At 36.2% G+C, this 17,264-nt stretch overlaps 1 protein-coding gene, 1 long non-coding RNA gene and 1 pseudogene across 3 annotated transcripts; 2 read left to right on the plus strand and 1 right to left on the minus strand.

Annotated features, from left to right (window-relative positions):
* Positions 1-728: 728 nt before the first annotated feature.
* LOC306855606 (POU domain, class 5, transcription factor 1) lies at positions 729-3,046 on the plus strand (the record flags this gene model as incomplete). The annotated part of the gene is made up of 5 exons (XM_079394378.1): positions 729-1,475; positions 1,566-1,677; positions 1,763-1,893; positions 2,533-2,697; positions 2,783-3,046. 5 exons carry the CDS (start codon positions 729-731, stop codon positions 3,044-3,046), a joined length of 1,419 nt encoding a protein of 472 aa, XP_079250504.1.
* Positions 3,047-8,230: 5,184 nt separating this feature from the next.
* On the plus strand, positions 8,231-13,056 carry LOC306855814. The gene is made up of 4 exons (XR_013782961.1): positions 8,231-8,366; positions 9,406-9,537; positions 10,038-10,101; positions 12,408-13,056. It is a non-coding gene; the product is annotated as an uncharacterized lncRNA (long non-coding RNA).
* On the minus strand, positions 10,024-12,419 carry LOC306855813 (alpha-(1,3)-fucosyltransferase 7-like; annotated as a pseudogene). The gene has a single exon. The product of its transcript is annotated as an alpha-(1,3)-fucosyltransferase 7-like (transcript).
* Positions 13,057-17,264: the final 4,208 nt, after the last annotated feature.

Genomic DNA, 17,264 nt, shown 5'->3' on the forward strand with positions numbered 1-17,264 from the left:
ACCTCTTAAAACTGGCTGTTCGATTCGTGCACAACAAAATGGATTTTCACGGCTGTGGAGAATTTCAATATCAAGAAAGCTCATTAAGTGCATATTACTGAAACAAAGTTTACTTAATGTGGCATGAATATTAAACACATCTCAATACATAGTGCTGTTTGCATTGTAAATACTCGACATGCATTAGAGAAAGCTGGATTAACCTATTATGCATTTCATTTTATGAATTTCCTAGTTTTACTTAAGTACATTTTTTATTAAGATTAAATGCTTTATTTGTGTACTTTTGGAAAAAGCAAATATATAGGCTACAGATACACCTCACATTCCCAAAAACGTCCTTACACAATGAGAAAACCAAGTTCATTCACAAATTCACCGTCAGCTGTGGCTTATTGTCTCAGGTGACCAATAGGAGAGGAGATGGTCAAGACCCCAGCCTCCAACTCCGATTGATTAGGAAAACCTGTGTGGGACAGGATCAGAATTGCGATTGGGAAGAGTTGGTGTTGGTGAGTTTCTAGACCGTTCTGAAGGCCGTCACACATTTCCACACAAGCTGGTTTTGGGACGCACAGTTTGAGGCTTCGAAATCTACTTTGGTTTACAAAGTCTGGTATTTCTATAAGCACATCCTGGCATGGAGCTACTGATCGCCGTTTATTGACTATCAAACCAACAGCCTCAACGCTTTCTCGTTTGAAATCTACATAACTTTTTGTGAGAAGATGACTGAGAGACCACAGAGCCCGACAGGAGCGGACTGCAGACCCTACGAGATCAACAGGGCCATGTATCCTCAAGCGCCGGGTCTAGATGGACTTGGCGGTGCGTCTTTGCAATTCGCGCACGGCATGCTTCAGGATCCAAGCCTGCTTTTTAACAAAGCCCATTTCAATGGAATCAGCCCTGCGACACACCAAAACTTCTTCCCATTTTCAGGCGATTTTAAAACGAACGATCTGCAAGGTAGTGATTTTGCGCAACCCAAACACTGGTACCCGTTTGCTGCACCCGAGTTCACCGGGCAGGTCGCGGGAGCGACGACAGCCACCCACCCGGCGAACATCAGCCCGCCTATCGCTGAAACCAGGGAACAAATCAAGATTCCAGCTGAGGTAAAAACCGAAAAGGATGTTGATGATTACACCAATGAAGAAAACAAGCCGATGTCACAATATAATCTCACACCCGGGACATCATCCGTACCCACCGGGGTGAATTACTACACACCCTGGAACCCCTCGTTTTGGCCTGGACTGCCTCATATTACGGCCCCCGCTAATATTTCTCAAGCTCCCCCGACTCCCTCCGCATCATCCCCATCGCTGTCTCCATCTCCACCCGGAAATGGGTTCGGAAGCCCAGGTTTTTTCAACGGAGCCTCCGCGCAAAACATTCCTTCGGGTCAGGCACAAAGCGCAGCCAGGAGCAGCGGCTCCTCCAGTGGAGGGTGCAGTGATTCTGAGGAGGAGGTGAGGTTTTGGACCTAAATGAAATGTTAATTTAGATATACTTCTGTTGTTTGTGGGTATAATTTAACCACTTTCCATTGACATTTTTAGGAGAATCTGACTACAGAAGACTTGGAGCAGTTTGCCAAAGAGCTCAAACACAAGCGCATCACTCTGGGCTTCACGCAGGCAGACGTGGGGCTCGCGCTGGGAAACCTCTATGGTGAGTTTGAGGTGTCTAACCATTATATAAACTTGCGTATGAAGAACCCGTTTCAAGCTAACTGTTTAAACGTTTTTGTGTGTAGGCAAAATGTTCAGTCAGACGACTATCTGCCGCTTTGAGGCTCTCCAACTTAGTTTCAAGAATATGTGCAAACTGAAGCCGCTGCTCCAGAGGTGGTTGAATGAGGCAGAGAATTCCGAAAACCCTCAGGATGTAAGTACACTACATTTACTGTAGAGGGCGCTCAAGAAGGCGACCCCTGTCGTTGAACTTGATTAATATTTTACCTCAGTCACCCGTGGCTATGTTTTGGAATAGAATGCTAGTGTGGCCTTTTAGTATGTGAGAGAATTGAAAAGCTTATCAGTGTAAACTACATACTGTAGTATACACTGAGCTTTTAAAGCTTTTCAGGTGTGTGCTACATTACACCATTTCACCCTTCCTAAGTGTTGGGAAGGTTACTTTGGAAATGTAATAGGTTACAGATTACAAGTTACCCCATTTAAAATGTAATAAGTAGTGTAATTCATTAATGTAACTGATTACATTTGATACTTTGTAAATTTCCAACCAATGTTTTCAAATCTCGTCATACATTTAACATTACAGTATTGTAGTACTACAATGAAATATCGAGCTGCAAGACGACCTGCAAAACTCGTTGTGTTTTTGCTGTGTTCATTATAACGCATATTTGACCATTCAATTCAGTGACTAGTAAGCATAAAATGTTCCAGAAATGCTTGCATAATTGTACATTTAGTTTGTATTAAATCTTATTTCAAACATGTAGAACAAGTTTGTCTCATCTCTCTTTTTTTTTTTCTTTTTTTTTTTTATGTCTTCCAGATGTACAAAATTGAACGGGTGTTCGTCGACACTAGAAAAAGAAAGCGGAGGACCAGTTTGGAAGGCACAGTCCGTTCTGCTCTGGAGTCGTACTTTGTGAAGTGCCCCAAACCCAACACTCTGGAGATCACACACATATCTGATGACCTAGGCCTGGAGAGAGATGTAAGCATGCCTCAAAGTCTTTGGATCCATCATATTTAGAGCTTCTAGAACCAATTTGACCTGAACTGTGTCCTTTTTTCCTTAGGTAGTACGTGTGTGGTTCTGCAACCGTAGACAAAAGGGAAAACGTCTAGCGTTGCCCTTTGATGATGAATGTGCTGAAGCACAGTATTACGAGCAGAGTCCACCACCTCCGCACCACATGGGTGGCACAGCCCTCCCAGGGCAAGGCTATCCTGGATCAGCCCATCCCGGAGGAGCCCCTGCCCTATACATGCCATCCCTCCACCGACCTGAGGTCTTTAAAAACGCCCTGCACCCTGGACTGGTGGGTCACCTCACCAGCTAAATTTTATAGAAATCTCCAAGCGAAGCTATAGATCAAGTATGTCTTTTTATGTAAACATTGCATCTGTTTATTTGGTTCTTTCCATATGTGCCTTGGGATGCTCTGATTGTATAGTGTATGGTTTAGACTTGACCATGCACACCAGCAGCCTGATGGATCATTGTATAATGGGTGCCTTGTTCAACTAATGCGTTTGCACACGAAGTCATAGGTTCAGATATGATTTTTATAGTTTTTATTACATTTTGCTCATGTATCAATTTTTTATGTACATATGTCTGTCTTATCGTTCAATCTTTGATTCCCAAAGTATATTTCCATATTTGTCTCCATACCTTTAGTTTTTCTCCAACTTTCTGTGTGAACTGGCAGCAAATTCAAGACTTCATGAGCTTAATTACTTGATTTTTAAAGAGGTGGATTTTTTTTTTTTTTTTTTTTTTAAACTACAATTTGGAGGAGACCTTTTTACATGGTTTGCAAAGGACATCAGTCATTGTTCTTTTTCTCTAAATGCTTGCACTCTCCCATCTCCAATTGAAAATAATTATAGGTGTAATATCTTTTTATCAGGGTGATAGATGAAATTTACTGCCAGTTTGAAAGCCTCTCTGTGCAGGTCATGTGCCTTATCTTTTTGGTGTGTTTATCATGCATGCTCATCCCTATGCAATGTTAATGAAAGCCATGTTTGATAATTTATTGTAACTCTGCTCAACAAACAGTATAATTGGGTAGCAATTAAAACATTTCCATTGACAGTCACTTGTTTGTTTTTGTTTTTTTTAAATGGATGAAGATCTTGGTTTAAAACTTTGGTCAACAGGTTTTATTGTATATCAATTCAATATTTCTTCAATATCAATTCAATCCCCTCCCCAAGCACACATCTATGACTATGGAAGCAGAATAATGACAATTTTTGAAACGCAAAGCATGCTGAATTCCACAAATCTGAAAAAAGATGCATTGCATCAGTGCTTGCATTTTAATGCCTTGTATTTCCAGGGCTTGCATTTTTAGGTCTAGGAAATTTAACACGGTTGTTTATTTAAGCTGTGAATATTTCAATTCAAAATATTTCACACACATTTTCATAGAAATTCAATAATTCATTTTCACCTTCCAGAATTCACTTCCAAAATATTCAATCTGTTTAAAAATAAGATGTATAATATTCGATAGGCGAATTTCATGTTGAAATATGTCCACAATCACATATCTCACACAGGGATCGCACTGTCATAGAGTTTGGTAATATTCGAGCATAATTTAAATACACAATCACATAATTATGTAATAATCGATTACAATCAGTGCTTGAAATGGAAAAAAAGAAGTGCCGGTACTCCCCTGTTTTCTCTGCATTAGCGCTGCTTTGAGCTTATATTGTTTGAATTCGTTCACTGGATCCTTGGGCTTTCCAGGGGTTTACGGTTTAAAATGACGTGATTGCAAAAGCCTGCTTCTTTTCATTTTAAGATATGATTTTCGTTATAAAGTACTGATTCAAATTAGTAATCAATAATTAATTATTATTCTACTACTACGCACACCTCCCCTGACATGCTCTGGCGCACCACACAATGAAGTAGACCGACTTCATTTGGTTGTGGTTGAAGTATTTGATTTTAAAATGATTTTGATTATGGGTACAACAACAGATCTCTCAATAAAAATGTTAAAGTTAACTCAAGCTATCAGGGAATGGAGTGCAATTTATGGCACGGATAGCATAATAATACGAGGTGATTTTAACATAGCACCTAATTCCTGGCTTGACAGGAAACCTCCCAAGGGCTTACAACCAGAATATAATGACATGTTAAATAATTTTTGTTTATCCAATAACTTGGTAGATTATTGCAGAGTGACACACCCCAACACAATGCAATTTACTTGGATCAGCCCAGCAGATGCTAACCTATGTTCAAGGATAGATTATTGGCTTGTGTCTCCAAATATTACTAATCTTACACCAAAATGTGATATTCAATCATCTCCTCACAGATCATTGTCTTATTGGTTTGTCACTCTCAATAGTCAAACAAAACCAAAAATCAAACAATATTTGGAAATTTAACAATACCTTGTTGCTGAACGAAGAATTCTGTAGCCAGATTAGAATAATTCGAGTAAAGCAACAAGCTATTGAAACTGGTAAGAAAATAGCCGACAACCGTAAACGTAAACAAAAGGAAATAGTTGAAAAGATAAGTTTATTATGTGGACAACCTAACATAACTGTAGAAGAGACACAAGAGTTACACATGCTTCAGAACCGATCAGATGTTATATACTTGGAGAAGGCAAAAGGCGCCTTTGTAAGATCAAAAGCCAAATGGATTGAGCAGGGGGAAAAAAATCCTATTTTTATAGCCTTGAAAAACGGAGACAGACTAAAAAATGTATAACACAATTAAACCAAAATGGAAATATTATTCAAGACATAAAATAACAGAGGAAGTATGTCAATTCTATAGCAACTTATATAAGAAAAAATTTCAGAGTGATGATTGTGATTTCTTTATGAATAGTGTAAAAGAAAATGTAACAAAACTAACAGATGAAGACAAATTTTTACTAGAAAGAGATGCAACTTTAACAGAAATTGAAGCTTTAAAATAAATGAAAAATGTTAAATCACCGGGCATTGATGGTTTATCTATAGAATTTTTAAGACTTTTTGGACAGATATTAAAAATGTATTATTTAATGCGTATCTCGACTGCATAAAAAATGGTCAGTTATCCCCTACAATGAAAACTGGTCTGATAACCTTGTTGCCCAAACCCAATAAAGACTTATTACTATTAGATAATTGGAGACCTATAACTCTACTTTGCAATGATTATAAATTACTAGCTTTAGTATATGCTAATAGAGTAAAAATTTAATAGACGAATTTCAGTAACAATATTCATAACAATGTGAGATTAATTATGGGTATGTTAGATTACCAGAGCCTTATTAACACAGAAAGCTTAATATTGTTTATTGATTTTTTCAAGGCATTTGATTCTATCGAACATGACTTCTTACTGAAATCGCTCCAACTTTTTGGGTTTGGCAACAACTTTTGTAAGGTAATCAGAATGTTTTATGACCAAATATACAGTTATATTTCATTTCAATCAGGCATCACTCCAAGAATTAATGTCTCTTGTGGAATAAGACAAGGTTGCCCAATTTCACCAAAATTATTCATTCTCTGTACGCAGCTTTTGGCCTATTATGTAGTAAATAATAAAGACCTTGAAGGGATAAAGGTTTGTGATACCGAATTGAAAATGAGCCAATTTGCTGACGATACAGTGATATTTCTAAAGGACAAATCAATTCTTCAGAAGGCTTTAAATACGATTTCTGTTTTTTCAAGGGCATCAGGTCTTTGCCTTAATAAAAAAAAAAGTGAACTATTACCCTTGTATAATTGCACTGAGACAGACTTGGAGATGATTACAGTTAAGAATGATGTTAAATACTTGGGAATTCATCTATCTAAAAACTTGGCAATAAGAGAATCCAAAAATATAACAGAGAAAATTTAAGAAATAAAAAGAAACCTAAATCTTTGGTTAACAAGAGACTTAACTATTTTAGGACGGAACATATTGTCAAAATCAGAAGGGATTTCTAAATTAATTTACCCAAGCTATTCTCTCTATATTAGTTACAAAACATAAGAAAAGCAAACACTATAATTTACCAATTCATCTGGCGTAATAAAACGCACTATATCAAAAAATCACAACTTGTAAAGGACTATAATAAAGGGGGGTTAAAAACAATTGATTTTGAATCTATGGTTGGAGTTTTTAGAGTTAACTGGGTAAAAGCCTTTTTAGATTAACCTGATTCTTTATGGTATCATATTCCCAAAAATATTTTTGATAAAGTGGGAAGCTTAGAGTTTCTTTTAAAGTGCGATTTCGAGGTATCCAAATTGCCACTAAAACTGTCTGAATATCATAAACAAGTTCTCCACTACTGGAAGATGGTATTTACTCATAATTTTACACAGAGTGGAACAACAGAGTGATAACAATAAGTAAAAAAACACTTTATTAAAGGGAATCATTTTCATCACAGATTAGATGAACAAGGTCATTTTCTTAGGTTTATGGATTTTAAAACAAAATTTAATATACAAAGTTTAATAAGGGATTATAATAAGGTATGTAAAGCAATACCAATAGCCCTATTAAATATGATACCAAACTATTTACATTATTCCAAAAGTCAAACAAATTTGCCTAAACTGCAACTAAACCAAATATACATGATTTTGACCAAAATATAAAAATAAGGCATTATGATGACAAAATAACGAATAAATACATCAAATTCATGAAATGGCCTATACCTCCTAAAATCAATGAAATGCAATTCAAAATTATAAATGGATATTATCCAGCAGCAGATATGCTTAAAGAGATTTGGTTTTGAAGTGGAGCCATGTGTGCTCTGTTCCCAGGAAGATGAAACTATTGAACATTTGTTTTTTTCTTGTCCAGTGATAAAAATATTCTGGCAAGATGTCATGAGTTGGCTGGAAACAAAAATGGAGAGAATTACACAATTAAAGTTAGAGCAAATTCTTTTTGGTAATGAAAACCTTCCGAAGGAACTTTTTAGAATGTACAATATCATAACAATTATGGGTAAATACCATATTCATAAATGGCAAAACAAAAATCCATCCCTAATGGTGTTTAAAATTGAATTGAGGGAATACTTTGCTTCTTTGAAACTTCTGAAAGATCCAGTGACAACATTTACTCTCTATGTGAAGATGTCTCAAAATATTTGTCATTGTAACTTGTAAAGCTTCCATGTAACTTTATTTTAAGAATATATGAAGACTGTGGTCAATATATATATGTGAATAACTTTGACATGCCTTATGGACTGAAGTGCCTTTGCTTAATTTATTTTATTTTACATTTATTTGTATTTATTTTCTTTATTGAAATGTGTTCCATTTAATTGTGTTTACTTATGTTCTGCTTAAAAGTCTCCAAACGAGAGATTTTGTAAATTGTGTTTTGTAAAAAAGTGTGAAAAAAAAAAAAAAAGACTTGATCCACATATGGCCTTCATCAAGAGCCGCTTGCGCCACCTGCTGCTGAGCGGCTGACATCAGCTGGAGATCATACATCGGTGCTCTACTGCTATTCCTGTGGGTCCCGGATGTGCACCGCTGAATTTTCTGCCGAATTTTAAACACTTAATTTGTGGCAGCGAATTTGGCAGCTTGTCAAACATTATACATCGTATTTTTAAACAGATTGAATATTTTAAAAGGGAATTCTGGAAGGTGAATATGAATTATTGAATTTTTAATTATGAAAATGTGTGTGATATATTTTGAATTGAAATATTCACAGCTTAAATAAAGTAAATTTTAATTTAAATGTAAAATTTCAGGACCTAAAAATGCAAGCCCTGGTAATACTAGGCATTAAAATGCAAGGACTGTTAATTGCAATGCATATTTTTTTTTCGATTTGTGGAATACAGCATGCTTTATGTTTCAAAAAATGTAATTATTCTGCTTCCATATATGACCCACCAGTTTTTAAAGAAGCATTTAAAAAAAATAGCTGATTTGCTTGCAAACATTTGTTTCATCCTTAAATAATCCTTGTACACAGGATATATATAGCCTAAGCATGTTGACAGGAGAGTAAGCAAGGTTTGCACATTGTGGTTTCTGTTTGGCACCATGGCCCCAGCAGCGTATAAGTCGCAATAGAACTTCTGTGTTTTTATATTTGCACAGGTGCACACCAACGCTCAGTGCTGTATTTATACATAAGCGGTGCTGCTGATGCTGTCAGTATGAATTCAAATAAATACTGCATCATGCAACCTGTAAAGTGCTTACGGGCAATTCACACAGAACATGTTTTTGCATTCCACTGCACTGCTTTCCCATGGAAACATGCACTAGATGGGTGCATTTGCCTGTGACGCTTATTTTTTATTCAGCATTTCACACGACTAAAAATGTACCACAAGTTAAAAAGTTTAACTTTTTTAAAAAAGCATCTATTTTATTGGAATGTACTTTTTCCACTGTTTAGCATTTTCCGGTTTCTAAACTTAAAATCATTCTCTGTGAATGGCCCCTTAGGGGCTACTCACCTAGAACATGTTTTTGCATTCTACTGCACTGCTTTCTAAAAATGGTCTTTTGACATTGTCACGGAATGACCCTCGGACAAAGAAATAAAGGTGAAACAGGTGAGTTTATTATCAGCAATGGGTGTGGGTGCAGATGAAAGATGAGTATCCTGAGTGATGAAGGGTTTCTTGACTTGAAGAAACTTGTAACCTTGATTCTTGTTTCGCAGGAGATCGTGGGACGGAGATGGAAGTAAGCAAACACCTCGGATGATGAGTATGGAGATGATCCACAATGGGATGGAGACTGGAGAGGACGTTGGAGCTAGGAGCAGAAGGTAACTCTGGAGAAGACACAATAGGTACGTAAACAAGGCAGGTATCTCAATGTATCACTAGGATGTCATGGAGAGAGTCCACTATGTCTGAACGAGATCCGACATCGATTGAAGTGAGGTGTGTGCATATAAATGCTGGCTGATGAGGGAATTGATGACTTGCAGGTGCGTATGGTATACTCAGGTCACACTTTTTGTGTGCATTTTTTGCTTTCCATTATACAGTTTTTCAATTGTTCTACGTTAACGTGCACTACATGGACATCTTTGACCTTTGCGCATGCATCTTGCATATTTTGCAGCACTTCCGGCACAACACAGTGTTCCAAAAATGCAGCTAAGATAATATAAAAAAAAAAAAAAAAAACCCGCATATATAGGACCTTGTTTTTTTTTTTTCATTCCACTACCCTGCATCTTGAATTTTTATTTTTTTTCCATTCTATTGTGTTGCTTTTTTCTGTGTAAATGCGCCCTAGACAAATGTCATTGAATGCTACACTCGTGTCTTGCATCTTTTGCAGCATCCAGCGAATGCAAAAACATGCTCTGTGTGAACGGACAGTTAAAATTTCAGCTGCCTGTTAAGTAAGTAATTTTGTCCACACTCTCAAATCCTCATAAACCTTTCGAGTTGGAAATTGACCGTATATGGGGCATATTGCACAGTCTCTCTCTCCAGTCTGTGTATAATTTGACCGTATAGTCTTGTCTCCAGGTAAAATAAGCATTATACTTTTCCGGATCTTTAGTTAGGCCTCTCAAATACTCAGCCAAGGCCTTAAAAGCTTTAAAATCATCCACATGGATGAAGGAATTTGGAGGCGCCACAGCTTCATAGTCTCTGCGTGGCGGTCCCAGCACCACAGGCACGGTCCCAGCCTGGAAAGCGTTTCTCCAGAGCTTCTCAGTGATATAGTGTGGAGACTGTGTGGAGGCCAGGTAGAAATAACAGCATGAAATCGTTGGAAGCAACGCCTCCTTCGCTAGAGGTTTTTTGGCGGCAAGGCCATAGAGTTGCACTTTGAGGTTCTTCTTTAGGTCTTGGAACACAGCGCTCCTTTTGTGCTGTTTTTTGTAGTTACTAACCACCCAACAGGCTTCATAACTCTTGTTTTTTGGTATAAATCTGGTTTCCTCTTCTGTAACAGTTTCCCGTAGGGCACAGTGATGTCAGCTAGAGGGTGATATGACATGGTGAGGTTGATAAGGGTGTTGTATGGCAACAAGTTGCCGTTGTTTTGTGGCGCCTCTAAAGAAAGCCATACCCACCACTGTTTGGCGGGCCGATGGAGATTCACTGGAAGGTGCTGTTTATGCAGCCTTAGCTCAAAGTGATGAAAAACCACTAGATCGGCGCTCTCATAGAGAGTGCGATTATCCCCTAGCCTACCCGCAAGGCTGTACTGGGTGCCATACGGCCAGTGCCACAACAGGATTGTGATATTGTTTGAGAGTGACGCATTGCTGCCATTGAGATATTGTTGTTGTTTATCAACCACTGGCAACCAACTGTAGATAACGCTGATGGTCAGGACTAAAACAAAGAGAATCTTTGGGGGTTGCAGATGCCTTTTCCTCCACTTTGCTATACATCTTAAGCTGCAGCCCATATGTGTGCTGTGGAAGTAGCAGAACTGGGCGTTAGTTTGTTGTTTTGTTATATTTTTGTTATTTGTCATGCAAGGTCTTAGCCTACAACTTGTGGTTTTGTCAAAGTCAGTTTCCTTGTCATTTTCTTCCTTCCTGTGGAGGACAAGTTAGAGGGAGTGTCTCTTCACTCAACCAGAATCTTGCTTTCTATCTCTTTCAGTCAAGAAATTGTAATTCAAATGCTTTTAAAATTAACACTAGCACTTCAGGAAATAACACATTGTTGTTCTCCTTTTTTCTTTGCTGAATGCCTAATGTGGCATCTATGCAAAAAAAGTAGAGAATAACTTTTTCTACACAAAACTGAACAAAAGGTACTTTTGAATCACTGTTATTTTAGTTTTATTTATACACTATTATAGTATTTATTTATATTTTGAATAAGCTTTTATTCTAATATTCAGTTTTCATTTAAGTTTCAGTATTCATTTTTATTTTTACATTTTTTTTTTTATATTTCTGTTTAGTTTGAACTTATATTTATTTCAGTTTTAGATCTACTTCTAGATCTTTCATTCATTTTACTTTAATTAGTTTTTTTTTATTTTATTTTTTATTAACAAAAATGTACTTTTAGGCCTAGTTAACAATAACTACTCTTTTGATATTTTTTTTAACAAATTGTTTTAAATCAACTACATTCACATGAGGTAAGGACTACAGTGAGGTTAGTATAGCCTAATAAAACCTCCCTTTTCATCAGACACAAATTAATACAATTAATAATGACTGACTGCACCTGGAAATATGGCATTTCTAAAATAGCAGGGGCAGACTGGAACAAAAATTACCACACCCACGGACACTGCATTCACTATTTACATTTGTGTACAGATGGTGAAATAATATAAGCAGTATATGTAACCGATATTTAAACATTTAATGCATGTGTCTGGCAAACAATGCAAAGTCTGTGTTCTGTCTATGCCATTTGTCTGCTGTTGCTACCCGATCTCATGAAATTGCGTATAAATAGTATGCCAAATAAAAATGTAAAATGGACTTTGGCGTGTATATGCTAGGCGATGGGTAGGATTAGGGTTGTGGGGCAGATGCGTATGTACGCAAATTATTATATGCACGCCAAAAACGTTCGTATCTTATGTACGCCAAAGTCCATTTTTGCGTATCAGTACCACAAGTTTTTTATTTGGTGTACTATTTATAGCCTATGCATTTTCATGACACCTTACAGGCCGTACTGTCATTTTCTACAGTATGTTGTTCTTTGTTGCCATTAGGTGCATTCGACTTCATGCAGTGCCGTACAGACCGATCGGCGGCTGACTTGAAGCAGTGCATGCCGGTTAGAAAATTTGTCAGACTTGTGGCATCAAAGTACCGCGAGAGCTTTCCAGAGCCTACCGCAGTTTCTGCAGAGGGACTGCAGGAGCGCTGATGAGGACCCAGCTGTTTCATGAGTTGCCAAATTCACCACATGACAACAATGACGTGTGTTTTTAACAACTTCAAATCCAATACTGCTCACAGATCTTATTTTACTTGGAAAATATCACATTCATGTGAAAAAATGGACTAAAGCTAAGCAAAACTTTGAACATTTTATAAAAGAGATAAAAAAAATATGGTACTCCATTAGATAAAATTAAGAACAAAAAAGCAAGAAAGACCTATGAAGCCACCCAGCTTTATATCAAGCCGATGTAAAGCTGCTTTGACACAATTTGCACTGTTAAAAGCGCTATACAAATAATATTGACTTGACTTGACTTTTTGTTACTTTAAATTGTTGTAATTTTACCCCTGGCATGAATGGTTTCACTTTACATATTCTTATGAATGTTTATTTGTTTTTGTACTTGTTGTGAGTTGTATATGCTTGTGTAAACCTTTATAATTTTTGCATAATAATAAAAAAATACTGCTCACAAGTCTGCTTTTAGAATAGTAAAAGCTTTTTTACTGTATAGTCGCAATGTTACACTGAGTCACATTTAATTAAAAAAACACTGATAAAAGCAAATATACCCCCACTTTATTGGTATTTAAATAGTATATGTTTATGTTGAACTTTATTCTTGAACATATGGCCCTGTATTAAGCAGTATATAAAAAGTGTTTCTATTTCTCATGAAAACATTTCTGAAACGTCTGTGCATTTGACAAATATTGCATGTTATTCACTTCATCTGTAATAAGAGTATGCAAACACCGTGACAGCATCACTACCGGGAGCAGAAAGTGTCCGACTTCACGTCTCCACTTTCAATTCCACCCCCGACTGCAAGCGGCTACTCTCGCCGATAGGTCTGTGCGGCGCTGCATGATGACACTTGTGCTAGCTGTATTTTCTGTTTTCTTCTTACCTCTGCGCAGTGGCGGCTCCAGGATTTTTTTGTTGGGGGTGCTAAGGGAGGGCTTAACAGTTCAGAGGGGGTGCTAAAAAACTAATTAAATTAAGAGAAAGTAATGAAGGCCTAAACTTTAGCTATCAGTTTTTTTTATAGCTACAGCAGCTTCGAAAAAGAAATATTTTAAACTTCTCATTCCACTATTATGAGTAATGCCAACTGCCAACTATGAAAATTACAAAGTAATATAATTTATGAACGAATATAGAAAATTTGGGATTTTTTATTTTTTCAATTCAATAAAACTATTTCCACACGGGCACACATGCGGGTGATAACCTCCCCGTGCTGATTTGCATGATATCATGTACTATATAGTTCTCTGTGCAATAGCCTTAACCCTCAAAACATAGTCATATAAGTCAATAAAAGCAGTTGATCTAGTTGTCATAAACTGTCAAGCATATTTTCTACACATTTCTACATTTTCCATGAATTGTGCAGGTGAATCTTGATTTTCTCTGATGAAGAGAATGTAGATCATGCAATGATAAACCAGTTTTCTGAAATAGCTCAAGTATAACTGTGAATCCAGTCTCTTTCAATCAATAGCCCACATACAGTAATATGTACATTTGTACTTTTGATATGGATATATGGCATACATAAGAAATGCAGCCTTCTGCATTTCAGTATGTAACTGTCATCTAAATTGTTACCATAGTTTACATCAGGTAATACTACAGTTTTTCTCAATTGCTTTGGCGCATTTTTCAAAACAATCTTAACATTCTCTAAACTGTGAGTGCAAATGTCACAACTGTTTGCTGGAATTTCAGAACTTTATTGCATGTCTGCAAAATGTAGTTACTCACCCAAAACATTTCATTCATGCTTCAAAGCCTAGTTATCGTGTCAGTAATTTGGCCAAGGCCACCAAAATATAAAGTATTTTTGTCATCGTGTGAGCCACACTGGTTAATGTTTAGTTGTTTTTTCACCATGACAGTCAACCATGGAAATTAAAGTTTTATAAAAAAAAAAAAAATCTGATATTTGTTGAGAAGAGTCAATAGTACATAGAAAAAAGTATATGAACATTTGTATTTATACAGTACATTTATTTTTGTACGAATGTATTACATGTGAGTGAAGTGTAACAGTGCACTCTTTTACAGTAGTATTACCTGATGTAAACTATGGCAACAGTTACTGTACTGAAATGCAGAAGGCTGCGCTTCTTATGTATGCCATATTTCCTTTCAAAAGTACAAATTTACACATTACTGTATGTGGGATATTGATTGAAAGCGACTGTTTCAAAATGTTTGAATTATTGAGGATATGGCCGATCTCCCAATTTTTAGCTGCACCCTTCAGCCATTGTAAGGCCATGATTGACAACATTATTTCATCTGATATACACCTCTGTCCTTGGCCTCTTCTTCCTCTTCCTCTTCCTCTGTTTTGCCTCTGTACACTTCCATGCATCCTTACTCCTCTTCTTCCTCTCGGCTGTTGTCCCTGATCATTTTCTGGATGTTCATCCATTGTCAGAATTTGTAACTTTTGTGTTGTCCTCTGTCTATATATGCTTTCCAATTGAAGGGTCATGAAATGCACCTTTGAGCTATTTCAGAGAATTGGTTTATAATTGGTTGATCTATATTCTCTTCATTAGTGAAAGTCAAGATTCACCAGCACAATTCATGGCAAATTTACAAAAAGTCTAATAGAGATGTGTATGACAACTAGATCAACCATTTTGCATTTAATGACTTATACGATGAACTAATGACTAGATGTTTTGAGGGGTAAGACAATAGCACAGAGAACTATATAATACATTCTGAGCAGACAAATGTACATAATCAGTTGCATGAATGTACCAAAGCAATCACAACTTGTTCAAAAGAATGAGAAAATGCTTTTATGATGTGCACAAGTGACTAGATGATGAGGTTGATCAAGTAGTTTTGAAAATGTAATTTCTGTTCTGAGAAATGCACCAAAGCAACTGAGAAAAACTGTAACAGTGTGCACTGTTATATTGACAACATGACTAAGCATCTTGTTTGTGAACAATGACACAAGGACTTTTCATTCTGATGGCACTGATGTGTTCATTGACATAAATACTTACTTTTGAGAGATGAACTAAAGATTTTGAGTAAGTTACAGGCTTTTGCAAGTAATCCAGTGTGTGGGGCTATTTGTACAAATTGTTTTGAGAAATGCATAAACTTCTTTGCAAATATTAAGAATGATTCGAGAAATGCACCAACACTAGATGGCAGTGTTTCTTTTTTTTCTTGAACTCTTTTCTTGACGTGTTTTGGCACGTGTGCAAATAAGTGCAATTGTCTAAAATATGCACAGCAACTAAACATGGCTTGTTGATCAGCCATGTACCACACCATTTTACATATAACATATTTGTACAACACAAATGTACTGTTCATGGTGAAAAAAGATCAAAACATTTTGGCCAATGTGATTCACACGCTGACAAAAACACTTTTTATGCTGGTGGCATTGGCCTAGACGCTGACACAATAACTAGGTTTTGAAGCATGAATTAAATGTTTTGGGTGAGTTACTCATTTTGCAGACATGCAGTATGAGTTATGATGTTCCAGCAGTCAGTTGTGACAATTAAACTTTATAGTTTAGAGAATATTAAGGCTGTTTTGAAAAATGCGCCAAAGTGATTGAGAAAAAATGTATTCAAGATCTTCATTAAACACTGTAAGAAGCTTTCTAAATATTTTGTTTAATCTCTTTTTGTCATGACAGTGATGGCTGATACAAAGCTGCCATTTTAGTTTTATTGTGATGATATGATTATAATGTCTTGGCATTTTATAATTACCCTGCTCATTTTAATAATTACCCAAGGGTTGATATCATATTTTACCAGATAGAAACTGGTTCAGTTAACATTGCTTTAATTAATTACTAATAGTTAAATGACTCAGACTATTTTGAACAAAGGCTGGGTGGTGATTCAGTACATTAGTACTCTGTGTTAATATGTAGTAGCTTGTGTTTGAAATGGGTGTTTAAATCAAGTAGTTTGGTTTCTTCGATGTCTCTTTCAGCTAACAATAAGGGAATAGGGCTTTTAGCTATTTACCATATTTAAATTTGAGTTTCATAGATTTTCCCAACAAATAAGTGCAGAAAATTCCCAACGATCATAATGTTGGTATAATTCAAGGACATTGGTTTAAAGTGTTTGCATTTTTGAAACAGTTGCATTGTTTCTTCTGTGAAAACAAAAAAAATGTTGGTGTGGTTACAACATATAATGCTAATTAAAACAACAAGTATTCAAATTATTGATTTGTCATACACAGCTAAATTCCAGAGTTTATATGTCACACCTCATACCTGTATTAAATCACTCTCTCCCGACCCTTTGTTTCACTGGAGTATCTTTACATTCAAACAAAATGCAGGTCAAGGGTCAAAAATACAGGAATTAAAAGTATCGTTGGCACAAAAAATACAGGAATTAAAAGTATAGTTGGCACAAAAAATACAGGAATTAAAAGTATCGTTGGCACAAAAAATACAGGAATTAAAAGTATCGTTGGCACAATTAAAGGTATCGTTGGCACAAAAAATACAGGAATTAAAAGTATCGTTGACACAAAAAATACAGGAATTAAAAGTATCGTTGGCACAAAAAATACAGGAATTAAAAGTATCGTTGACACAAAAAATACAGGAATTAAAAGTATCGTTGGCACAAAAAATACAGGAATTAAAAGTATCGTTGGC

Source organism: Barbus barbus (assembly GCF_936440315.1).
Source record: "Barbus barbus genome assembly, chromosome: 36".
Classification (NCBI taxonomy): Eukaryota; Metazoa; Chordata; class Actinopteri; order Cypriniformes; family Cyprinidae; genus Barbus; species Barbus barbus.